Source organism: Podarcis raffonei, chromosome 4 (genome assembly GCF_027172205.1).
Source record: "Podarcis raffonei isolate rPodRaf1 chromosome 4, rPodRaf1.pri, whole genome shotgun sequence".
Taxonomy (NCBI): domain Eukaryota; kingdom Metazoa; phylum Chordata; class Lepidosauria; order Squamata; family Lacertidae; genus Podarcis; species Podarcis raffonei.
In genome coordinates, this window is record NC_070605.1 from 27,171,258 (window position 1) to 27,198,500 (window position 27,243).

The 27,243-nt window shown below is 45.0% G+C and overlaps 1 protein-coding gene across 2 annotated transcripts; it reads left to right on the top strand.

Annotated features, from left to right (window-relative positions):
* Positions 1-4,755: 4,755 nt before the first annotated feature.
* Positions 4,756-13,061, top strand: LOC128412687 (testicular haploid expressed gene protein-like). 2 transcript variants are annotated; one of them, XM_053385931.1, is made up of 7 exons: positions 4,756-4,801; positions 5,113-5,387; positions 6,104-6,135; positions 7,519-7,585; positions 9,327-9,453; positions 9,907-9,991; positions 12,814-13,061. In XM_053385931.1, exons 2-7 carry the CDS (start codon positions 5,350-5,352, stop codon positions 12,828-12,830), a joined length of 366 nt encoding a protein of 121 aa, XP_053241906.1. In that variant the 5' UTR covers positions 4,756-4,801; positions 5,113-5,349; the 3' UTR covers positions 12,831-13,061. The 2 variants fall into 2 exon arrangements, with proteins under 2 accessions (XP_053241906.1, XP_053241905.1); XM_053385930.1 differs by lacking the exons at positions 4,756-4,801; positions 5,113-5,387; positions 6,104-6,135; positions 7,519-7,585 and adding an exon at positions 7,595-7,841.
* Positions 13,062-27,243: the final 14,182 nt, after the last annotated feature.

Here is a 27,243-nt window from a genome sequence, read left to right on the forward strand (position 1 = left end):
GCACAAGGATTCACTCTTGTGCAGTGGAGCTTCCTTCCCTCCCCTCTGCCCTGTGCACCTCCTAAATATGTTCTGGGGTTTCCCTCAACCCTCTGAAGCAGATTTGGGGAGGGCATGAGGTGAGCAGGGGGAGAAGAGAAAAGAATTTCCATTATGCAAGGGCAGATATTTGCATTCACAAAATGAGTTCCTTAGGCCTACATTGCATACAACCCATAACTTCCTACACAAAGATAATCTCTGAAAAAGGGGAAAAATAATTTACAGCCTTGTCACTTCTGATGTGCAACATATATGGGCTTTTTTGGCCAGGCATGGGAAAAAAGGGAAGGGGCTTTGAAGCAATGACATAGTATGAATTGACAAGGCAGAGGCCATAGATTTTTTGTTTCAGTTCTCTGATATTTCATGAATCTACCACCACCCAGATTACCCTGTATAGCCTGTTGGCAGACTGTATTTGAGATGAAAACATTTCTGTGGAGGATGGTGTCACAGTAAAAGCTGCCTCAGGTCAGGCTCTGGACGGTAAAACACTTGAAGCTTATAATCTGCAGGTCATTACATTTGCAGGTCATTACAAAATCCAGTTAATGCCCGTATGCTATTTGCTTTCTGGACCTCCGTACCAAATCACTGTAGAGGTTAATTTGTGAACTTAATAAATGTATTCTCTCAGAATTAGCAAAATGTCATGTGCTGCAGATCTATGGTACTTCCACTCTATTGGGTGCAATCAAAGGGATGTAGACTGTTGGGTTAAGGTATGGCAGGCTTGGGTTCAAATTCTTGTTCAGCTATGGAACTGTGTGTGTGTGTATGTGTGTACACATATATACACACACAGGGCTGCCAACTTGAACAAAATATTGAAGGGCCCCGAGTAAGCCCCACCCTGCATAATTGATCACATGATGCAGCACATGCACACCATTTGAATGGCAATACCCATCAACTTTGGGAGGGGACAGCCCCCCCAAATATTATACGGGGGGGGGGGCAAAGGAGTTGCCCTACGCACACACATATACACAATGTCACCAATGGACTATTCCTCTATTGTAAAATCCATTTGTGCCAGTCATTTCAAATGCATTTATTTAACCAAGCATTCTGGTAACATTTCCACGAAATCTATCCATTGCAATCAAACTTCCCTGTGAAGTTCTTGTGATTTTAACATGGTGAATGTATCGCTTTGGTGGTGGTGGTGAGGAGTCCAAGAATTCATCCGATTACATGGCAATGAACCCTGTGCCTTTTATTCTGGTGGCTACATGCGTCTGTTCTATACGCTGTTGTATATCACTTGTTTAGTTGGCTGAAAATCGCCCGTCGGGGAAATCAAAGCAGCTATAAAAAGCTTGCCTGGAGGATTTTAAATATAGTAAAGAAAAAAGAAGAAGAAAAAGGACTCGTTTCTCTGGCAAGGGCTGAACTACAGAGTCCCACTCTCAGCGGAACAAAAGCAATCGGAAATGGGAGTCATGGGAAATCTTCAGCGAAGCGGCAGTCTGCATTAATTTAAAATGTGCACGCCCGCCCAGGAGTGACATATGGATTTTGTGCCTTGCAGTGCGATGAAGCTTGTGACACCTGTTTCATAAGCACACACCAGCCTGCTTTTTATTTTATTCTCTCTATAAACTGAAGGTAAGAGCGCTGCACCAATCTGACACCAAAAAATTGTGCGGAAAAGTCACCGCTAAATGCTTGCTTTGGTTATTTTCAGACTAATTCTAAGAACTCAGCACTTTTGGTTAGAATTCCTTTTATGGTCTATTTTTCAGCCAACACCTCTAATTTGAGGTTGGAATGCACATTGTATTGAGTTTGCACACCCATATTGGGCGATATTAGCATGTTATACAGCACAATTTGTCACTAAACCTCTTTGTGTCCCTAATTATTCAACACAAGTGAAGATCACACACATGGAGGCATGATTCCCGCCCCCCGAACCTTAATCCAGAGCCATTTTGCATTTAAGGATGATATGGAAGAGCACTATAATTGCGTACATTCCTTGGGGGGATTAGCAAGAGCCATTGATTCCCAATTTGGATTCAGATTGGAAAGTTTAATCTGTGTGCAGAGTGGAAATGGTGGCCAGGGAGCAAAAATAGCTTTGCGGCTTGAAACACCAAATGCAATGTTTGCAGAAGAATAAGATGGTTAGCTGCTCGAGTACAAATTTATGCAAGCTGCCCTAACCCACATTTCCTGGACCGCCGATTTATGCTTAACTATGAAAGAGACTGAGACAGACAGGTGAATAATATTACTGTCACTGTATAAGGGGCGAGGAGTGGTGCTGAGGATTTGGCAGGCTGAAATGGAGCTGTACAAGCCCTGAGGGGATGCTTAGGTGCAAATGACACAGGTTTGGACATGATGGCAGGAAGATAGGGAGATTTAGAGAATAGGGGAGGTGGAAGGAAAGCATGGAACAATAATCACCTGTTCCAAGGAGAAGATGAGTGTGCTCCTTGACTCTCACTATAACACTACGGTTTGGTGCTCAGTCTACGGGGCTTCATGGAGTGGCTGGCCATGAATTCTTGGGCATTTTGCTATTTGATGACCAGACACCTCATGGGGTCAAGAAATATACAGTGGTGTAGGGGACTCTCCCTCTCTCTTCCCCTCCTTTCCTTCTTTCCTTCTCTTTTTCTTTTCTCTCTTCTTTCCCCCTTTCTTTTTCCTTCCCTTTCCTGCTTCTACAGTATCCTCTATATCATACACCCTAGCTTAGTGTTGATGATTATTATTGCTATTCGTTTTATTCCAACGCACTTCTCTTTACTAATTTCCTTTGTGTGTCTTTTGTATACGGTGTGACGGGCACAGTTCTCCAAATGGTGGGAGAATGATTCTGTGAATCCACCCTAATAATTTTTAGCTTCCCTCCTTGGATGTTGCAGTACAGGTGTCAGTTGGCCATGGGCTATGAGAACAATGTCAGTACTCTTTTTTATAATTTTTTTAAATTAAATTTTCTGTTTTTCAGTTTAAAATACTCATTTTTACATCCTTAAGATATCAGTGACTTCCTTTCTTCTCTTTCCATGGTTCATTTTACATATCATAAATCCCTGCATATTTTACAAAAACTATACTATTCAGTATTCCATTATTACATCCATCAAAACTTATTTACACTGTTGAATTTATCTTAATGCTGCCAGTGTCCTCAGCTGTACACAGTTATATTCAATAAACATTTTCCAATCTTCTCTAAACGTATGTTCTTCTTGTTCTCTTATTTTATTTGTTAAGTCTGCAAGCTGCACATATTCTGTCAATTTAAGTTGCTATTCTTCTTTGGTTGGGACCTCACTTGTTTTCCATTTAACAATGTCAGGACTCTTTCCTAGACTGCTCTATAACTGGCTTTGGTATAGCCTACACTGAAGACAAGAAACAGTGCTGTGAATAGTCATCATTTGGAGGGAGTGGGGACAAGTATACAGTGCAAACACACTGATGATACCATCTTTAATGGGCTGCGTGAGTTTTCCTTGTGAGTTTGTCCTCTTCTGCATTGTATGTCAGAGTGTATGTGTATCTCTGAGCTGTCTACCTTAATTTCCTCAGTTGTCTCTTCCATCTTTGTCTCTCAGGGGAATACAGAAGGCGACAGGAGGGTGTGCTCCTGCTCTTGCAGTATGTAAGTGGGTGGATGCACTGCTCGGAGCATGGCAGGGCGTTCTGTGGCATATCAGTCGCCGTGACTATTTTTGTTTTACTGCTACAAGAAAACGAATGTTTATGACATGTTCTTCATGAAGGAAAGCCCTGAAGGGGATGATCATGGTCAGACCTTTATTATGCAGACCTTGGTTATATAAATCAGCGCTGGAATAATTCTGGAGGAAAGTTCTCAAATATATTCTCTCCTAACAGGAATATACTTGCAAACAATAACATACATATTCTCAGAGATTCTACCCCATTCTAACATTAGGAGAGCATGCTAACATTAGGAGAGCAAGGTGAAGCAAGGTGTAAGAATGTTTAATTCTGCAAGTGCTAACTTAGGGTGTCATCTGAACCTGGGTTCATGGTTTTGCTCTCTCAAAACTAACCGTGAGTTTTATTCAAGAATTGTCCTGTGGTTTATGACTCATGGTTTTGTCCTGCAGAGCTAAACCAGGTTCAGATGACACATTAAGCAAGACCATGGCTTAACACAGCACAGTGCAGCAACAGAATGACCAGGGAGGAGCAAAGCAGCCACAATCTCATCTTGCGGAGCCCACATACTTGCATGTTCACTATAAACCATGGTTTGGCTTAACATGATGTGGAAACTAGGTCAGTTATTAACAGGTGAAGCCATGGGGATATGGGAAGAGTGTCAACACCCGCTGGTCTGTTGTCTGCTATACAGCTTTCCCAGGCAGAGTCTGGACCTGGACAGTGGGCCAATCGCATTGAGGGGTCTTTTCCTTCAGAACCCGCTCACCTTTGATACAGTTCAATAAAAGCTTTTATTTTTACTTTCAGAGGTATTTTGATGGCACACCAGCAGAGAAGGGCTTCTGTCCCTATGTCCACCATGTGGGCCTCTCCTAGAAGGCATCTGGTTGGCCATTATGGAGAGCAGGGTGTTTGATTCAATGGCCCTAATTTAGTCTCTCTTACTACATCCTTATGCCCCTTTGGCTGTTCCTAGAGTGCAGCCTAGACATTAGGTCTGCAGGAGCTCCCCCAGCAACAGAAGATGTGGTCACAGTCCCCATGGCAACAGCTGTTTGCATCGCTGTGTTCTATTGAATCATGTGGAGACTTGGGACAGGTTGGTATCAGCGGTGGGGGTGGGTAATAAACAGCAGAAAGCATCCAAGAAGGAGTCAAAGGCAGAGAGGGAGAGGTGGAAAAGCACCCCCTGTTGCAGGCTCGGAAGCAGGGCAGAGGACTTTTGGGGTGTGAGGTTGCAGCATCCAAAATGGCTGCTGGCTCTCACATGAAAATATGGGATGTCTCGGTTTTCCCAGGACAGTTGTGGAGCATGGAATACTTTTTTTTGTAAGTAGACTTATATATTACTTTTTCAAAACCTTCCTTCTTATATAAACTCTCCCCTTTCTTTCCTTTCTCTCACCCAAGGAAGGCCCTCAGAAACCTGAGATCTTGGGGCTGCTTGCCCTGAGGGCTGAAGATGGCCCTCTGAAAACAAAGTCTCAGGCCAAAATCCTAGACGTCCCCAAGACATCTAGTTGCCGAAATTCACCACCTGGCTGGAAACATAATTGTGATTCCTAGAAGGAACACTGTTTCCAGAGCTGGTTGCTCTGGCAACACATACCTTTGAAATGGGATTAGAGGACAGAGGATTGGATCAACATGCTTGGCCAGGTGCAAGATAACCAACAATTTAAGAGGTAAGAACTACGTCTGTTGTCCTTTGTCCCAATATCAATGCTCATTGGTGTTGGGGTGAAATGTCATGTTTGCATTAAATCAAACTTACTTACAATTTACCTTTCCTCTGCTCTGTCCAGACATGGTCTACAATTTAAAGCTCTGTGTCTGAGCAGACCCCCATTTTATTTTATTTTTTGCTCCAGAGCTTTCCTTCCAAAAAACCCTCCACTCTTTAAAGCTCAACTGGCGCAAATGGTAATCCTCATAAAATCCGAATTGACGTTTGTTCAGATTAAGCTTTCAAGAGTGGGTTTTGGAAGGGAAATCTGGGGGCAGAATAAAAATGCTCAGACACAGAGTGCACACCTCTGCCGGGAAATAGCAGAGGGAAAGGTAAGCATGGATAAGTCGTTTGTGGTCTCAGATTTCACTGTGCATTAGTTAGCCAGCTTATTTATTTCTATATGCTGCAAAGCTGTGGGAAACTATTTGATTTAGTAGATCTGCCAGCATGAAAGTTTCCGCCATAAAGCACTGCCACTGCTAAGGGGGGGGGGAGGCGGAGGAAATGCAGCAATTCATCTCAGAAACAGCCTGTTGTTTTAAACCAGTATAAAACAGATACCTGTTTTAGTGTAGATCTGCCTAGAAGAATATCAGAGCTGGGCACAGAGACAGGAGTGATTTTGCCAATGCTTTTAACACACTCTCCCCGCCCCCTGTCTCTCCCTAGGCATACATCAGAACGTAGAGGCACAGTCCCAGGCAAGTTGTAAAGTATTTGTGCTCTGATCAGTGCTGACAACAGAATTTGGGTGGGGGGTGGCGGTTTGGAGCATGGTAACCTCTGTGCTACCCTTTATCCCAGGAGAGCTAGTACTTTGGCTACTCTGTGTAAAGTGGAAACACCAGTGTTGTTTTTAGCACAGTGGATCCTCAGCTGGCCTTGGGGCTTTGGCAAATCCTCAGCCTTGCCACCCTCTGAGGCTCGTTCTGGCTCTGATGCTTTAGAACAGGGGTCAAGAACCTGTGGTTTTTCAGATGTTCTTGGGCGACAACTTCTGTCATGACTGACCATTGGCCATGCTGGTAGGGGCAGGTGGGAGTTGTCATCCAGCCGCATCTGGAGTTCTGCAGGTTCCCCATCCTTGCTTTTGGAACAGTTACTGAACCCTAGCCTACTTTAAGGCAAGTCACGTTGGCAGCACCACCACCATTTCCATTTCCCATTGCTGCCTAGGGTGTTTTTTAAGAGAAGGAGAAAGGCGGAGGCAGAGATAGAAATTTGATAGGGCTTCGTAGAACAAAGCCAGGGCTGTGTGTGACGAGGATTCTGGCCTGCCTTATTTCTACCATCGCAGACAGTGGAAATTTAACTTGCTGGATTGATGGGCACTATTTAAATGGGCACTGTTTATCCACACTTCCTTGTGTCTTGCTGCTTTCTCCCAGGGAAAACCGCTCTTTAGTGCTCAGTTAGACCAAACAGCAATTTCGGTTTTCTCCAGATTGACATTTGCTCCTATATATCACTAAAGGGTGGGTTTACTCTGGGAAAGCGGCCAGGCAAGGGGAAAACCACTCAGACCCATGCCTCAAAAGCACAGGTCAAGTGGAAAACCGCTTGGACCCAGGTATTCTAGGTGCAGGACAAATGTGGGCAAGCCCTGACTCTTGAAGGAGAAGGGGTACGTTATCTAATGAAGAGAGATGGTGACGTTGCCTCAGGCACTGGGAATGACAAACCACCAAGATATTTCCTTTAATGTTCTCTCTGACTTTAATATTCTCTCTTACTGTGTTTTGGTAAAATTGCAGGCAGATGAAGATGTTGGATGGTGGGTGAAAGACTCTGTGTGAGAGGCAGGGAAGGGAGGGTCTCCCAGGGTGAGAGGCAGGGGAAGGAAAGAGATGCTGCAAGACGAGAGATGGGAGGGTGCATCCTTCTCCGTATGGGATAAAAATTAGGATATACTGGTGAGATAGTATTTATCCCTCTCCCCCCCCCTCCTCTTTCTCTCTCTTATTTTTTTTTTGTTTAGATTAGTTTGTTGTTGTATTGTATTGTGAAAAGTCTTAATAAAACTTTATATATAAAAGGCCCACTAGCACAAATACATGTAAATATATTTAAATACTTCTCTTCAGTCTTAACTCCTAGGCTAGAAGAGCTGGCTAAATGCAAAACCGTACATCCACGTTATAAAGCAGACAGGTGAGGAATAAAGTGACCAGATTTCAGACAAATAAAAATCCACCTTGTATTGACGGATTTGTTTACAATGACCGAATTAACTCAGTATGCACATATATGAGAAAGGGAACGGCATGCTAAAGCTGGACAACCAATTTTATTATGTTGCAACACAGTTTCAGAGCAAGATTCGCTGTCCTTCAGATCTTTTTTTTTTATGCCACCCTTCAATGATTTCTCCAGGGTGGTTTACCAGAAGGAATGAAGGAATTAAAATGTAAGTGCAATATTAACTATAAACTAAAAACCACAAAAAAGCAGCATAATACAGCAGGAGGAAAAATGCACCTAAAAAGCTCAGGAGAATCAAAGCCTGGCAGGGCAATAAGTCTGGTGATTGTGGTTTCCCCCAGTACGAAACAGTACTGTGATCTCACCATTGTAGGACCATAGCTGGCGGTATCCAAATCCACACCTAGAATGTGTGCTTTACAGTCCAGGGTTCTTGTGCAGGAGCTGGGAGAGGCTAGAGCAGTGGTGGGAGCTGCATACCCTCTAACATTTCTCTGATGAAAATTGATTTTGGTCAAGACTGTATCAGGGGAGAATACCGTTGATTCCCCCTCCCTCCTTGCCTGCTGTGATCTTACAATTATCAGCCCTTCCAGAGGCTGCTGTTGCCTGTTACCTTACCTGTATTATAAAACGCATGCGCAGTAGATGCAAACAATCATTTCAAGGCTGCTTGGGACTAGATGCATACCCTCCAACATTTCTCCTGTGCAAATAGGGACGTCCCATTCCATAATAATCATTTTACTATTTATACCCCACACATCTTACTGGGTTGCCCCAGCCACTCTGGGCAGCTTCCAACGTATATTAAAACATAATAGAACATTAAGCATTAAAAAAAACCCTTCCCTATACTGTACAGGATTGCCTTCAGGGGTCGGATAGCGCTATACCCTCCAATATTTCTCCAATGAAAATAGGGACACCCTAAGGAAAATGGGACATTCTGGGATCAAATCAGAAACCAGGACGGCTTCTGTCAACAACCTTGTCCAGATTTTCCCTTTTGGGAGTATTGCAACCCTACACTTGGAGGGTCTGGAGTTGGGCCCTAAGATGCAATAACTAAACAATGTTATCTGTCCTTTATCTGTACCGACTGTACAAAAGTCAACAAGAATTCAGTAATCGCAGCCAAAGAAAGCAAATAACATGTAAATAACATCTGTACAAAACTGAACTGCAGGCTCTGCCTTACAGCTATTCAAAGCCCCCAGCCTCAAAATGCAATTGCATCCTGAAAATTGTAGGCACGCAACTGCAAAATGCAGTGACACCGTTTGAGTATTGTCAAGGAACACAAGTCTCTTGAGACATTTCCTCCTAGACTTTGATCTTCTTGCAGAGATAGGAGCTGCAACTGCATGATTTCTTCCTTGGCCACTAAATATCTGGTGTGTGTAGGAGGAGACCCAGAGAGCTAGATCAAATCTTGATTTCGGCCTTATCTGTGCTGTAGATTGGGGAGATTCCACACCACTGATCTAGTTCTTTTTAAAGGGGGAGGAGCATTTATGTTGCAGACATTGCAAAACCATGTGGCAAGCTGTTCCGCAGGCTGTGTATGAACTATTTCCTTTAATATGCCTTATGTTTCCTGCCATCAATTTTATTAGATGTCTGAGATATTTTTTTAAAAAAATATGTCTCATGCGTTGCTGCTGTTTTCCTTTTGTTGGCAACCCAGACCCACCGCTGAATGGTTTGTGACAGAGGCAGCTCTGAGGGCGCAGGCATCACCCAGGTTGAAGGAGCTGGCACGGCCTCGGCCTTGCCCAGCTGGCTGGGAATTCCATCGTTCCCCTTATTCTGTGGTATGTAAGTCCTTCACTAGCCTGCCTCCTTTTCGGCCCATGTGGCATGATTGCCCCTAGTGCTTCCCTGCGGTTGAGATTCCACACGATGATGTAGCTGCTCCACGTTGGCTCGCTGTGTACAGACATTTGTGGCAGCCTCATACCCTGTTGCTGTAACATTCGACTTAAGCTTCCCTTCCCTCTCTATAGCAGGGGTTGGGAATCTCCAGACCATGAACCAGATTTGGCCCATGAGGCTGTTCCTCAAAAACCACACCCACTTGCCTCACACCTAGCATGGCCAACAAATAGTGAACCTCGTTGGGCATAATTTTTGGAAAGCAGCTGCAAGGGGAATTTGATTGGCTGCCTCCTTCATGCCACCTGCCACCCTCTCTTTGCTTGTGTGCAGTCCTGGCGCACAGATGTAGAGCATCCATGGAATACGACATCCTTCTCTCTTGTCTTCAGGTGACTCAGGCAGCAAAGAATGCCGTAGCCTCAGAGAGGCTACTTGCTCTAGCCAAGCCAAGGCCACAAGCCACAGAAGCAAACAGTAAGCCTACCCTTTTTTTGGTTAGCATTCTGTGACAGGTAGAGGGATTATGCTTTTCCTTGCTATCAACCCCCCTTATTCATTCATTCATTCATTCATTCATTCATTCATTCATTCATTCATTGAATCTCTCTACTGCGTTTATATCCCACCTTTTTCTCCAAGGAGCTCAGGATGGCATATCTGGTTCTCTCCCATGTCAATCACTCCCAACAACAACCTTGTGAGGTAGGGCCAAGAGGAAGCAACTGGCCCAAGGTCACCCAGTGAACTTCATGACTGAGTGAGGATTTGAACCCTGGTCTGCCATGTCCTTGTCTGACACTCTAACCATAACACCACGTTAGCTTTCTTGTCCATTTTGTACAAAAGTCCCCTACTCCTTTCCCCCCCAAAAAAAAATTGTTTAGAGTACACCAAAACATCATACTTTGTTCAACTGCTTGGGGAGTTTCTTGGCTCTTTTGCCAAGGACTCCTCTGTTGAGCCAAGATTTAGGAAAGAATCAAACTGAGGAAGGAGCTCCCCATTTGCGTGGACAAGCGGAGTCCCCCCCAACCCCAGGCGACTCCCGAGTGGAATAATGACTCAAGACAACGTGCTATGGGATTAAAATTGGCCACAACTTTATTAAGTTTCAGATGTAGGGAGACCTTGGCTCAGGCATTGGGCGTTTATCCTTCCCAGTCCCCAGCTGGGGATCTGGGGGACATCAGGTGAAATATACTCAGAGTCGCAAAGTGATTTCATGCTCTTTATTCAGCTCATAGTGGTGAGGAGGAATGAATGAAAGTCCCCTCAAAGTATCTGCTTTATATACATTATTTACACAATGGGCTGCACATGATTGGCTAATTCCAGAATTCTACTGTAAGCCAATCAGGTTGTGGATTCACTTCTATCTGGAGCATGATTGGGTGGTTCCTGCCAACCAATCATACTGCTGCATTGTTCTAGGACCAATCAGACTGCTGCATTCTGAATCCTATTGTTCTAGGACCAATCAGACTGCTGCCTTTTGGATCCTGTTGTTCTAGGACCAATCAGACTGCTGTAGTTTGGATCCTATTCAACTCAGTACATAACATCAGGGTTATCCAGAATGTGTGAGGATTGGGCTAGCTCTGGAGAAGATATGTTCAAGCAGAGAGCTCACCCCCCCGTTTCGCCACCGTCACAACCTCTCAGCATATGGCCAATGCCTACCCTCAAGACCCCTTTAATGGGGAACTCTGGGATTGCCGCTGCAAGGGGGGCGTGGGTTGCCGCTTCATGCCCTCCCCCCGATTTAGGGAAAATAGACTAAAGGATTCCGCCCAAGGCCTGAAACCGCCAAAGTTGTGACGTTTTGCTACGGGGAAGGCAAAACCTGTCAATGCAGGAAAATTCCTTTCTAGCCCTTCAACAGCAACCATGACGTAGCAGCGCCCACGTACCTGTGGAGAAGAGATTAACCTGCAAAAGAAGGCTTAACTGAGGGAGGGCAGGGTGGGAAAAGCTCTGGAGCCAACTGATGATTCTCAGGTAAGATCCACCCTCTGTTGTGTGGTCAAGGTGGTCCCTCCCCCTACCTGGCCGATCCTCTGGCAACGCCTCCCCAGGCGGGATTGGGCAATTGGCAAGTAGGTGGAGACCTCCAGGGATCCAGTCTGGGGAGGGCGAAGGCAGCCCGTACTGCCAGGAGCAGCATGGGATCCAGGGGGCTGTGCGCAACCACGCAAAAGGCGCCCTCCATTTGATGTGGGGAGCGGTCATTGCTTTCCTAGAGCTCAGAAGACACAGAACTTTACAAATCATTGTGGAAAATCCTTAGGACACCAGGGTTACATTGACAGCTGTGCAGGCAGAAAGTGGAGAAGGTTTTATAAGATGCTCCAGAGCAGTCCCTTTTTGAAACCAATGAAACTTAAAATACATTTGTTATTAATTTTAGTAGTAGTAGTAGGAAGAGGGAAGGCAACACTCTCTCTCTGGCCACACCATACATTGAAAGGACTCTGATACCACTTTAAGCAGTCATCATGGCTTCCCCCAAAGAATCCTGGGAGCTGTAGTTCATTAAGGATCCCAAGAGTCATTAGGATATCCCTAGCCCCCTAATAGGGTGGTGCTGTGGGTTAAACCACAGAGCCTAGGACTTGCTGATCAGAAGGTCAGCGGTTCGAATCCCCACAACGGGGTGAGCTCGGTCCCAGCTCCTGCCAACCTAGCAGTTCAAAAGCATGTCAAAGTGCAAGTAGATAAATAGGTACCGCTCTGGTGGGAAGGTAAATGGCGTTTCCGTGCGCTGCTCTGGTTTGCCAGAAGCGGCTTAGTCATGCTGGCCACATGACCCAGAAGCTGTACGCCGGCTCCCTCAGCCAATAAAGCGAGATGAGCGCCGCAACCCCAGAGTCGGTCATGACTGGACGTAATGGTCAGGGGTCCCTTTACCTTAAGCCCCCTAAAAGAGCTACATTTCCCAGAGTTCTCTGTGAAGATGGACTGATTTGTAATTCACTCTGTTGATTGTAACTCTGTGAGGGAAATAGGGGTCTCCTAACAGATCTCACCCCAGCACAATCCAGGGAAGCTGTAGCAATGTTGGTATTCGGAGGGTATCTCCATGGCTCTGCCCCACCAGCTTGGCTGTTGCTGCCTAAGGTGAGACATGACAAAGCCAGCCTTCTCTTGGTACTATAATGCAGATGAGATAGCTCAAGTCCTCTCAAAAGGCTGAAAATCTGAGAAGTTTTGCTGATTGTGACCTCACTGCATCTTCAGGAATGTGTTGCTGCCCCTGAATTAAACCCCAACCTAACGCTTCTGATTTGCTCTTGCAGCAAAATCTGGAAAGTAAATCCAAGGAGTGGTTGTTGAATTTGCAAAGCTTGGCAGACTCTCTGAACCTTAGATCTACATCTTAGGCGGTGGCAAACCTTACCAAGTTTCTAAGCCTGCTCTTCAGTATTTACCTGGTCCTCACATTCTTGAAATCAGCCATCCTGGGAGAGTAAAGGCAAAGTGGACATTACTCAGCCATGACATTGACCAGCTTGAGGAAGTGATTAAAGTATCTTGCACCCATCAAGTCTGTAAACTGGGAATGATGTTTCATCAGTTTGGGAGGCTGCAGTTTATTGCTTGGTTGAGTAAAATTTTGGGCCCACTATTTTCCTAAGTTGGTGCGGGGGGGAGGCCTAGCTCTTATCACAACTTTGAGAAGTTCCTATGTCTTGCAGGGTCAACTTTATTTGTTTACCTATTTAATGCTTTGTAAACCACTTCCCCGCTAATGTTTTTCAAGCGGTGCACAACAGAAATATATATTTAAAAACATGAGTGATATTCAGCTAAGTTTTACTCAGAGTAAACTCATTGAAATGAATGGACCTTACTTAATCTTGTTTATTAATTTCAATGGGTCTCCTCTGACTAAAACTTAGTTGTGTATCATCTATCCATCTATCCGAAAAACTGTAGAGATCTAAAAACATGGATCATTGTAAGCATCACATTGCAAAAATTCCACATAGTATGCTGTTATCAGTTTGTGGGTGCCTGGACACCCCAATCTAATTCCTGGGTGCCACACACTGGATTTAGCATGTTAAAATACAAACCAGGAGCTAGCCTGGTAATGACCCTCTAAAGATGAGCTGTTAGGGGCACAAAGGGAATGACTCTGTGCCAGAGAGCAAGTGGGAAAGGCCCTTCCCTCAACTCATAATTAATTAGAAAGACAAAAGCCTTTGCAGTAGCATTTTTTTTTTTAGAGTTGGAAGGAGAGGAGTTGTATTTGGGATTGTAGTAGGGGATGATGTGGGCTGGAGGAAAAACAGTTGTGTCAGCAAGCTAGAGGGGGAAACGGCAGTCTGTTAAAACGCAGCAAGCTAAAAAGGAGGATCAGAGCCATGCTTGATCTCTTTTTGAATCCAAGGCTGCAGCAAGGGGAGAAACAGGACCCTCTCGAAGTGTTCATGCCTCAAACCCTTCCATCGCAGGCTCCGGTTGTATATATGTGCAAATAAACCATATATCCTGAAGACACCACATTCTCCGCTGTGCCTTATTTCCAAGAGGGAGCAGGAACCCTGGCTATGTGCCTGGAACCCCTGGAATCTCACACCTCTCGGAGACTGGGGTGGTGTGTGACAATATATATATAAAATCTGAGTCACTCTCCTTTAAAAGCTAGGCTTTCAATTGCTGCATCAAAGCAAAAATGCTAGGTGCTTGTCAGAGTGCTAAAGGAAACGGACTCCAACTTTGCCTCTAACTGCGGTGTCTTGGGGTGAGGGAGTTGCTCTCCTCTACTTCTAACACCAGCCATGTGGTGTCGCCAACACTGTCTTGATAATTAACTATGGTGTGTGTGTGTTTATGCTAACCTTTTAAACTGGGGGTTTAACTCTGTGACATAAGGGACTTTATAAAAACAATTACTGAGCTCCATTTATCATTAATGTTTATGTTTGGAGTTTGGTCCTTCCTATTATAAAGATGACTCAGGTTACACTCAGAAGCCACTTGGGACTTTTATTTCTATTTATATAGTAGTGATGATTCCTCTATATGCATAAATTGGTACATGCAAATCTTATGCAAATCCTGACCCTCCTTTCTTCAGGCGATGCCTTTCCCCCTTTTAGGCAAATTTAAGTGGTCTGTGGAAACTCGGTTGTAATAGCAACACACCGCCCCCCTTCCCTCTTTATGTTATTGGATGGATGCAGACAATGAACAAGAAAAAGCTTTTGGATGAGAAAACAACCACAGATGGCATTTCTGCAGGAAACTATCTTGTGGGGCGAGGAGCCTCTCCAACATTTACAACTTGTTCCTTTGTATGCTGCTAGTTCTGCTGCGAAGCAGCTGGCCAATGTCCTGAGGAAGAAAAAACAACAACTCCCTCTATCAATGGCAGGTTTTAGGCTAGAATGGAAGCAGTTGGCTCCAATGGAACTTTGCCTTTGAGATGGGATGGTGCCAGGAGTGCTGTACAATTAAAGGAGGAAAGAATCACACACACACACCACCCCCTGCTTCTCCTGAGAGTTACAGACACAGAGATAAGGGAGGGATGGTGCAGAGTAGATGATTCAGAGATGGGGAAGAACCAGGCTTCAGAAAGACAATCTGCTAAATAATCTGTCACTCAAGCATTCAAACTGAATAAAATTTCCTCTTGTTTTAGACAGTTCCAACACAAAGAATAGCATCCTAGAGTAAGATGAACTTTCCGTTACTTTCTTGCCATTTTTTTTGAAATATTTTTTATTTGGTTTTACAAGTATATATTTATAACAATACAGTGGTACTTCGGGTTACATACACTTCAAATTACAGACTCCGCTAACCCAGAAATAGTATCTTGGGTTAAGAACTTTGCTTCAGGATGAGAACAGAAATCGCGTTGCGGCAGCGTGGCAGCAGCTGGAGGCCCCATTAGCTAAAGTGGTGCTTCAGGTTAAGAACAGACCTTGGAAACGAATTAAGTACGTAACCAGAGGTACCACTGTACATCCATTCACACCCACATTTACAGATTCCTCCGAATCGCTGGACTTCCCACCTCCCCTCCATGGGTCCTATATTTAAACCTTTTCTGTTGCATCTTTTCCAATAATCTATATTTTATATAACTCCATTGTCTCCATAGTACCTGCTACATTATGAGTGTTATTGCAATCCTGCTAATGTTTTCATCGGCTCACAGTTGTCTCCAAGATAAATTACAAATTTTCCCCATTCTTTGTTGAAGTTTTGGTCTTCTTGGTTCCTGAGCTTTCCATTCAGTTTTGCCATTTCAGCATAGTTCAACAGTTTAATTTGCCATTCTTCTATGGTGCGGACTTGATCTTCTTCCATCTCTGGGCTAGTAGATCCATGTGGCAGTCGTCGCATACATAAAAAGTCTTTTCTGCTCCCTTGGAATATCAGCACCTATAATTCCTAATAAAAAAGTCTCTGGTTTTTTTTACAAAAGTTAATTTGAACATTTTTTCATCACATTATATATGATTTTATTATTACCTTACAAGACCACCACATATGATAAAAGGTGCCTTCTTTTTCTTCACATTTCTTCTTGCCATCTTTTGATGAAGCTGGGTGGGCTCATAATGGTTTTTAAACCACCCGTGCCTTAAGGTGCACTCAGATGTCAATGACATCTGTAACTGTGTTAGCAGGCATTGCACAATGTGAGCAGCTTTGGGTCCCTCTAGACTGGGGGTCCCAGGGGCGGGGTGCACCACCTGCAGGGGCGTGACACCCAGCACGGGTGAGGGGGCAGCCGCGATGGCACCCCACTGCGCTGCTGGGGGCGGTGCGCTCCCGCCGAACTCCTCTTCCTCTGCCAGTGCAAATGCCTATACTGTTTACTGCAAAAATAGGCTTTTGAGCCATTTACAAATATAAAACAAATTCCATAAGCATTAAAACATGCATATCCATAATTAAAATATGCAATAATGCACTCGCATCAAGGCAACGCTGTAATTAAAACAGGAGCCTCAGGTTGAGAGATCAAAGTGTGCCTTCCAAAGCTGGCAGAATAGCAATAAAGACGACATCTCTCATGTTTCAGTAAGGAATACATTCCGTAACACTGATGCCAGCAGTGAAAAGGCTTGTTTCTGGGATCACCACAAGCTGATATAGACAAGATTAAGGATGCTCTCGGTTAACACAACTGTGATGGAGGAGGCAGTCTCCCAGGTATGCAGAGGACAAGTCATTGAGATTTTTCTATGTCTTCCATTTGCATTGTGTTCTATGATCACGCTTCATTATCAAGTTAGCAGCAGCCCTTCCCTGCTCCTTGCTATGAATGTTGGAGTAGGGATCTTATGGCCTTCATGCTAATTTACCATTCACTGCAGATTAATCATTTAATAAAGTCATGTTCCATTCTTCATTTGCCATCAATCATGCTCACAGAGCTCAATGCATATTTAGACAAACTCATTTGCTCCATTGTCATCAGCCTCCTACAGCTGGGTCCCTGCATTTACCCAACAATTATGAATATGTATGAGACCATTAATTAATGTCCACCTATTGAACTAGAAAGTCAAGTGAGCTGTCAAAGAATTATCGCCAAGTGAGGGATGACATGTTAAAGATGCACTCATTTCTTTGACTCTAGGCATATTGCCAATGGATTCAGGAGCAGCTATAATGACTCATTCATTCCTTCACTCTGACCTGCGACCCCCCTTGAAACCTAACAGACCCATTTAGAAAAATGCCTCGTATTCTCCAGGTAGCCTTTGTTCATGGAGATCCACAGGGCTTTTTCGTGACTTTTCAGATTATTAATTATGACAAAATATGTTGAATAAAGCTGCAATCCTTTGCCAAATATCAATAAGGCAAGAAAATAATGGAGGTTTTGGAACGATTAATGGAGCTGATAAACAGGCACACAGTCTCCCGCCTAGAAGGCTTTCCAAATAATGTTTATTCATGAATTAGAGTGCTCTTAATTCAGAAAAGCTGCCATTATTATTTTATGCATTGAGATTTTTTGTTTGCTCCGCAGTATTGATTTTTGTTTTGATGAATAGGGGAAGGGCCATGGCTCAGCAGCTAGAGAATATGCTTCTGGTGTAGTTAGCCCTGGGTTTCTTTATAGGTATCTGTCATGCCTGTGCCTCAGAGTTCTACTGTTGGCCTGAAGTGGGCTCTTAAAAAGGTAAAGGTAAAGGTACCCCTGCCCGTACGGGCCAGTCGTGTCTGACTCTAGGGTTGTGCGCTCATCTCACTTAAGAGGCCGGGAACCAGCGCTGTCCGGAGACACTTCTGGGTCACGTGGCCAGTGTGACAAAGCTGCATCTGGCGAACCAGCACCAGCGCCACACACGGAAACGCCGTTTACCTTCCCACTATAAAGCGGTCCCTATTTATCTACTTGCACTTAAGGGTGCTTTCGAACTGCTAGGTTGACAGGAGCTGGGACTGAACGACAGGAGCTCACCCCGCCACGGGGATTCGAACCGCCGACCTTACGATCAGCAAGTCCTAGACACTGAGGTTTTACCCACAGCGCCACCCGCGTCCCTGAGGTGGTCTCTTAGCACCCACCATTTTTTTGCATTGCTGTGGCCTGAAATTGGGGCTCTTCCCTCATCTTCAGAATCTGATTCCACTGCAACCTCTTCTGCTCCACAACCTTGCAGCCTGCAAAATAGGCTACAGGTGTTTTCAATACGGCAAGGAGCTCTCTCATAGGGATGGAGCTACTGCAGACTTTTTTAAGGCTTCAGATGAGCCAAACTCAGCTGGGAGCTGTCCAGGGTCCTGATTTGCCTCAGACCTGAGCTGGAAGCCAGTGTGCTGTTTGCTCCCACTTCCCCCAGCCCCAGAAGTATCTCTGGTTAAAAGGTAACATTTCTGGGGAAGAGCTTGGCTCAGAGAACTGGGGAGCAGTGAAAACAGGCAGTGTGAGCACTCCTGTCTTGTCCGAGAGCCCTAGAGACAAGGAGCCAGAATCCTCTGAATGCCACTTGCTGGGAACAGAGGAAAGACTACTTCATGCAGCCCATAGTGAAACCGTGTTATTTGATGCAATAAGAAGTGGTGACAGTCACCACCTGGGATGCTTTTCAAAGGGATTGAACAAATTCATGGAAGATAAGACTATCAATGGATACTAGTCATTATGACAATATGTCACCTTCAGGATCAGAGGCCTCTGAATATCAGTTTCTGGGGAACAACAGCTGGAGAGGTCCTCATGTCTTGCATCTGGGCTTTCTCTCCAACAGTTAGTTGGCCACAGTGGGAAAAAGAATGCTGGTCTAGATAGGTCTTTGATTGTTATGTCAAGATGTCAAGGAGGAGGGGCTTCTGTAGCTCTTCCTATGGCAGTTAAGTCAGGACATGAGTGCAACAGAACCTTGCCCACCTGTAATTCCAGCAACTAGTATGCAGAAGCATTTTGCCTTTGACAATGGAGGTAGAACATAACCATCATAGCTAGTAGCCATGATCCATCATAGCTAGTAGCCATGATAGTCTTGTCCTCTGTGAATTTGTCTAATTCTGTTTTAAAGCCATTGTGATGGCCTGGGAATCCGATTCAGAGGCTGAACCGGAGGAATCCCAGCCTGCACAGGAGTCCCCGCCTCCAGGGCCGGCTGAAGCGCCTGCACCTGTGCCAGATCCTCATGAGCAGGCACCAGGTGAATCCACTCTGGCTCCAGAGGTGGTTGAGGACTCAGTGCCTACAGGTGAGTCTTCCCCTGGGCCCAGTAACCCTTCAGCCTCTCCTGAACTGCAGAGGCTCAGGGCAGAGAGGCGAAGGGAACTGGTTTCTCCCAGGAGGAGTGCTCGCCTTAAGGCCAGGAGAGGTGGGTCTCCTGGGGGTCAGGACCGCCCCTGGCCTCAGAGAAGATAAAGGCCAGTCAGCCCGGTCCCAGGTTGCGGGAGCAACGTCGTTGTTGAGTTCCTGTTCCTGCCCGGACCCAGACCTGACCCTCCAGTGTTCCTGTCCCCGCCCGGCTTCCTGCTTCGGACCTTGCCCCGCTCCTTGTGAACTGTTTCCAGGCTAGTGACCCAGGACCGGACTTTGACTACGCCAACGGTAACCTTCCCCCCGGGACCAGCACAGCCATCCAAGTTGGTGGCTATCGTTGCCTCCCCTGGGAGTGAGTTCCATAGTTTAACTGTGTGCTGCATCAAGAAGTATTTTCTTTTATCTGTCCTGAATTTTTCAACATGCATCAGTGTGGTGTAGCGGTTAAGAGCGGTAGACTCGTAATCTGGTGAACTGGGTTCGCATCTCCGCTCCTCCACATGCAGCTTCTGGGTGACCTTGGGCTAGTCACACTTCTCTGAAGTCTCTCAGCCCCACTCACCTCACAGAGTGTTTGTTGTGGGGGAGGAAGGGACAGGAGATTGTTAGCCGCTTTGAGACTCCTTAGGGTAGTGATAAAGCGGGATATCAAATCCAAACTTTTCTTCTTCTTCATCAGATGTCCATGCATTCTAGTGTTATGAGAAAGGAACGCAACAAGGGGCCCAAAGTCGCTCCATGTGCACTTTCTTACCAAAGTTAGTACAGTGGTACCTCAGGTTACAGACGCTTCAGGTTACAGACACTTCAGGTTACAGACTCCGCTAACCCAGAAATAGTACCTCGGGTTAAGAACTTTGCTTCAAGATGAGAACAGAAATCGCGCGGCGGCAGTGGGAGGCCCCATTAGCTAAAGTGGCACCTCAGGTTAAGAACAGTTTCAGGTTAAGAACGGACCTCCGGAACGAATTAAGTTCTTAACCTGAGGTACCACTGTACTGAGTGGACCAGTATAAGTTTGTGCGCTTGTGGTTAGAGCAATCTTCCTCAGCCTGGTGTTCAAACATTTCGGACTACAACTCCCATCAGCTCCAGACAACATGGCTAGTGATCAGGGATGGTGGGAGTTTTAATCCAAAATGCCGGGTAGGTCCAAGGTTAGGGAGGGTTAGGTTAGAAGATTGGACTAGGGTCTTGAGAAGGCAGTAGTTCTTCAGTCTCAATTGACATGCTGTTACCTGACTCACTCCCAAGAGACGCACACATTCAAACATCCTTTGCTCTCCCAGTCACCAACCTATTTTAACCAAGCGCCCAGGAACGGAGACAGCTTGTCAAAGCTGCATCAAATTTTCATAGCTGACAAGTTCTATTTCCAGACTCAACATGCTTCTTTGGGGGAAGAGAGAGGAGGGGAAGAAGGAAACGATAAGATGATACCCTATTGTGAAAATAAACAACTATCCGCACAAGGCTGCATGTCTACCAGGGCTGGCTTGACTGGGTGGGTGGTGGGTATAAATTGTTTTTACATCCAATTTGCACCTCAGTCATTTGATCCAAGAACAGAGTCCAAAATAGTAACTGGACAGACGGGCAGAACTCCGGGGATTCGATCTTGCAGTCATTGCTCAGGCACAATTGTCACAGGCAGGCAACCTTTTATGAAGAGTAAGTGATATCCACAGACAACGAACCCATCAGACCTGCTATGACAACATTAAAACAAAACAGAACACTGCACAGCCACGGTGGGGAAAAATATTATTTACTTAGCACTAAGGCGTTTTTATTTGCATCTTTTTTGTTTCAAACATAAAGCCCTGCTGCGTGAGACCAAGGGTCTGCCTGCTTCAGCATCCTGTCTCTGCAGGTGACCCACCAGATCCCTATGGGAAGCCAGCAAACAGGATATAAACACAAGAAGGCTCACCTTTTGAAAAGCCCTGTGAAGCCAACCCTTACAATTCCTTATTTACTTTGGCCACAGGCCCGAGAAATGTCACGTAACCCGTAAGAAACAAAGAGTCTCCAAAAATTGAATAGTACCACTTTGTACAGCCACACCTTTGGAAGTTTTTTTGCATCTAAAGGTAAAGGTAAAGGTAAAGGGACCCCATTAGGTCCAGTCATGGCTGACTCTGGGGTTGCGGCGCTCATCTCGCTTTATTGGCCGAAGGAGCCGGCGTACAGCTTCCAGGTCATGTGGCCAGCATGACTAAGCTACTTCTGGTGAACCAGAGCAGCACACAGAAATGCTGTTTACCTTCCTGCCGGAGCAGTACCTATTTATCTACTTGCACTTTGACGTGGTTTCAAACTGCTAGGTTGGCAGGAGCAGGGACCGAGCAACGGGAGCTCACCCCGTCGCAGGGATTCGAACCGCTGACCTTCTGATCGGCAAGTCCTAGGCTCTGTGGTTTAACCCACAGCGCCACCCACGTCCCTTTTTTTTGCATCTAGTCTTTAATAATTACCAGACTTTTTCCTGGTAAGAGAAAATCTGCATTAACAAACAGGGAAGCTTTGGAGGCATACAACTCATACATGATGCTGTGCAGATTCCACCAACACCAAGACTGCCCCCCACCCCTCCCAAAAAGAGTGCCTGGGACACTGCAAATATGCTGTAAATGGTTGGAAGTGCCCCTGCTTCAGAGTAGATATGCACAGGATTGTGTTGTAAATATTGTAGCACTAAAAACAGTAAAAGTTTTTTTTAAATGGCATTTAAAAATAATAATCAAGAAGTTAAACCTTCTGTTTGTATGCTTAGATTTACATATTTTAAATGCACTCATAAGGAATCAATAATTTAAGAAGTCACCTTTGCTGTACTGTTTTTGGTGGCTGCTAAAACCCTTTTTGTTTAGAGAAGCCAGCCCAGATATGTAAAGCTGACTTGTATTTTAATATGTGATATTATTTTATAATGCATATTTTAACTGATGATTTCATTTATATTTTGTAAATATATATATAAGTTTTTAACTCTCCCTTTTATCAATAATTTTAATGATTTACTATAATTTCTTTTTTCTCCCCTTGTCCTTTCCAAAGCTTTTAACAGGGAGTTCTCTATCTTGGGTGACATTGCCAGAATAAATTATAAGTTGGCTATAGATTTGGAGGGAATCCTGGAATGCTGCATAAAGTCTTAAAATTAATTTTCTCGGAGCTGTAGAGAGGCCCATTAGATTTATATTGATCACAAGCTCGCTGGGTGATTTCCAAAATACATATATCTTCTTCCCTTCATTCCCTGCCAAGGGTTATGGAGCAGCAATTAACGCTCTTCGCCTTAATGTGAAATTGGATTTAAATAGCCAGCGTGGTCTTCTGCCCTGAGAATGACAATTAATTATATGGCTCAGCAATACATAATTTGCCGGGATATCTGCAATTTATGGCTTCACAGACATAACTCTTGCAGAGTGTCAATATTAAGAAGACAGTTTGGATGATAAACAGAGGACGCTTAATATAATCTAACCCACAGAAATCTATCGCATACTAAATGATTTCCCCCCCTCTCGCCCGCAGCAGAAAGGATTTCTGCCGTTATTCTTTTAGCATGCCTGTGGGAAAATGTAATGAGTCTGGGAATCTGATTAATATACCCTTCGTTCTGAAAGGTAGGCAAAGAAATCATTATGCTGGAAGTTGGTAACAACGGCACCTCTGACCACACATTAAATTGTGTAGAGAGGCCCTTCTGGTTAGGATGGTGCTGTGCAGGGCCGTAGTGTGTGTGTTCGGGGTGCTGCCAGGGCGATTGCCCCGGGCACATTTTCCTGGGGGATGCGCTGCTCAGGCCACCCAGCCTCACAAAGTGGTTTGGGAAGGGTGGCAGGAGAAGGACATAACAGCCATGTGCCCTTTGATCCTAGCCCCTTGAGGGTGAGGCTGGAATTGAAGGGTACATAGTATCCTTCTCACACTCCTCTCCCCGAGCTGCTTTGTGTGGGGCCCTGCACCGCTTTGTGTAGCTCGGAGCTGTATAGTCCAAATCTGGTTTAAAGACAGAGGTCCCTAAGCGGGAGGAGCAGGAGTTTTGGAGTCACAGCTGGACCTCAGACAAGCCACCTGCTCACAGTGAGAGGTACTGTATTTCTATTTAAATTATAGTCATTCTTTCTAAATTTCCACCAATGTCTGTAAATTAGCATTTGCAAATTCCATGCCAATCTCTGGGTTGTATCCAATACTGCTGTTTTGTTGAGATGACAGATGTTTTGCTTGCACCATGGGACATCCCCTTCCTCTCTTATCTCCTGCAGCCCTCCAGGCACCCTCAAAATCTTCTCCAGAGGGTTAGATGACTCTCTGGAGCAGATTTGGGGGAGGAGAAGAGAGGAGAGGAGAGGGGAAGCCCTGCTGCACAGCTTTGGATGCAGTCCATGGTTTCCTTTTCACCCTCTATTTTTGGTGATGTTTAAGTGGTCCGTAGGTGTGGGTGTGTAGAACTGTCAGAGGCCAAGCTTGCCAAACCCATTCCTTTGTCTAGGTAATGGCTTTGACTGACCAGTTAAGCCCCATCATTAGCATAACCAAATGAGTTGCTCTGTGCCATAGTACAAATGTGTGCTCCCCTCTGCCATCTAGCCGCTAGGTAGGAGAACAATAGCCTGAATTTGGGGAGTGAGCTGAGCTGGAAGCTGGAGACACAGAGACCTGCTTGCTCTGTGCTGGATCCAAAGCTGTGACTATTGGGGAAGCAATATATTTTGGGGTGTTAATGCTAGGAACCCCTTCCAGGCAGAGGTTGCATATATGTGTAACTAAAACCATATATCCTAAAGACATCATGGCTTCTGCTGTTCTTCCAAGGAGACTGAACCCTCAGGAAGCAGAGGAACCTCTGGAGTCTTTCTGCTGAAACTGGGGTGGCGTGTAACAATATATTAGGCAACATTGCATAGGGAAATGGGCACAATTTACACTAAAATGACGAATTCTCATGAGGTCTTAAACTTTTTCACAAGCGATGTCAAAATGTGGAGAAGTGAACTGAAGACATGAAAAATGGGAAGCCACAAGAAAACTGTCACTGTCACATTCAGTGCCCATCCCTAGTTGTAAGGCACCTTTTATGAGTGAAAAGGTTGGCAATAAAGAAACAAACACATGGAGGGGGGTGGCCGCAATTCACTTTCCCCCTCCCCCAATATGAATTCGTGTAACATCTGGAAGGAGCAGGTGCAATTCCTGAATGTAATGCTCTCTCTGGCTGAAAGTGGGGAAAAAAGGAGGGAGAGAGCAATATTTTAGCTCCCTTCCTGCATTCGGAAGAATGAAATATTCTGCTGTGCAGAGTCAGCCATCCAATTTAGGACTAAATCACTACTTTGCAAAGGCCAATGAAGTAATAAAAGATATTCAATACCAATTTTTCATCCAGTTGGCTGAAATACCTAGCTACTCAGAAAGAAACTGCTGAATATGTCCATAAATTATGTTCATTTGGAGTCAGATAGATATTTTCGCACTCCCTTGCAAGAGACAAGGCATGGTGACTGCGGTTTCATTTCAGAAGGTTTTTCCCCTGGCATGTTATCTCCAGCCCAGCCCAGTTTTAAGGCCATATAATTTCTAATTAGAATTAAGAGGGAGGCAGTGATGTGGCCACTCTTGGAGGAAAAAACCCACCCTTTATGCCCATTACAGCGCAATCAACAGCACACTTTTATTGGGCAAGGTAGAGGCATGTTGAATTTCTGAACAAAAAAATCTGTTTCACATTAATGCTCCTATCCTAAAAACCTATTTTCTTTCATGTAGTCTATTGATTTTGATGGAGTTCATTCTTCAGACTGCCATTTCCCAACTGATTATTCAATTATGGGGAGGGTGAGCTACTTGTCCGGTAGGACGTTAGTCGTCCCTTCCCCTATGCTGCCAGAGGAGCTACTCCTTTGCAGAGGATAGTTTTCTATTAGGTGGAATCTGCCTACTGAAGTCTGATGTCAACCATCAGAAGGGAGAGCAGGAAGGGGCTTGAAGTGACCTATCAACAGTAAGCACCTAAGCAGACAGCCAACAGAACAGGTCACAGTCTCTCCCTCTATTTAAATTACAGCAGTTTTTCCCCCTTCGAAATTTGTATACAGTCATACCTCAGGTTGTGGCCGCTCTAGGTTATGTGTTTTCATGTTGTGTCTCGCGGCAAACCGGAAATACCAGAACGGGTTACTTCCGGGTTTCGCCGCTCATGCATGTGCAGAAGTGCTAAGTCGTGCAGCACGCAGACACGGCGCTTCGGTTTGCGTCAGTTCCATGTTACGGACGGGCCTCCGGAGCGGATCCTGTCCGTAACACGAGGTTCCACTGTACATACAAATAAATTCATAAATGCAAACTTTACGCAAATTTGGGCTCTTTTTTGACCTCTTTCCAGTGATGCATTTCCTCTTTTTCAGCAATGCCCATGTCAGTACAGTCGTACCTTGGAAGTTGAATGGAGTCCGTTCTGGAAGTCCGTTCCACTTCCAAAACTTTTGGAAACCAAAGTGTGGCTTTTGATTGGCTGCAGGAAGCTCCTGCAGCCAATAGGAAGCTGCAGAAGCCCCGTCAGATGTTCAGCTTCCAAAAATAGTTCACAAACCGGAACAATCACTTCTGGGTTTGTAGCATTTGGGAGCATTTGGGAGAACCTAAGCTGTTTCAAAACCAAGGTATGATTGTATATGTAAGGTTCCATTCAGTGGTGGAGGAAGGGGGATGCGGCCTGCCCTGGGTGTCATCACTGGGTTGTTTTTTTTAACAAAAGGAGTTTTTTTAAAAAAAAATGGGCTCACGAAACTTTTAGGAGTGACACGGTGTCTTAGGCACCTGCAGGTTCCACGCTGCCTAAAACGGCAGTGTGGGACTTGTGCCTGCCTACTGTCTCTCCCTCAGCCGCCCTATGGCTTAGGGGGAGGCCGAGGAGAGGCTCCAAGTGTCGGAGCGGCTTGTCCCGCCCCCACATGCGAATCACCCTGCCCCCATGGGCAGCTCACCCCGCCCCCACGGGCAGATTGCCCCACCCCCATGGGTGGCTTGTCCTGTCCCCGGCTGCAGGACACCCCCCCACTCCAGGCACTTGAGTGGCTAGCTGCGACGCTGCTTCCATTCAGATGTTGTTTCCTGCAACAGTGACAGAAATCAAGCTGCAATTGCAGATAAACTTACCTAGGAGCAAATGGGAATTCAAAAAATCTGCAATTTGTCTAGCTTATGTGTTTGCTCGTCTATTGCAGAAAGGCCATCTTTCTATAGCTATCGCTATAAAACATATCATCTATCCATAGATATGTATAGATATAGGCTCTTTGCATGTGTGTACTTCTTTATGATAATGAATCTACAGCCTCCCAGTCTCTTTTTGCATCCTGGCAGACTGAAGACATGGAGACATCTGTGCCTGAAGAATATTTGCAAATGAGAAAGAACTGGTGAGTTGTTGCACTTTCCCCAAATGCTTCTCTATTTTCCCCCCTATTGTTAGAAGTCTGTCATCTTCAATGAGCTGTCTCTTCACTATTTTTATTCAGAGCTGTCAGAATGTCCCCATTGTGTTTGATAGTTTCAGTTTCCTCTTTTTGGTACTTGATTTCTGTGTACTAACAACTGAATTATCGGTTATGTTTGTGGTGGGGTCCTCCCACACTTGCCTTTTTTGCTATTCTATTGAGAGCAGTCCTATTCTGTATCCCTCCTTCTTGTGCTTGGTTTCAATGGTATAGTTAGGTCATTTGAGACCCTGGACTTAATCATAATGTGTATTACTTTAGTTGTGAAGCACAAAATCATCATCCCCTCCTTTACAACTGCTTCTACATTCCTGATGCATTAGGAGCAAAATAACAAGAAACAGTTTGCCAAGCCTGACTCAAACAAATACATTGATGCTCTGAGCATGTGCAGGTCTCACATGTTAAGTTCACGCAAAAACATAACACCATCATTGTTACCGAAACAAAACAGGGGT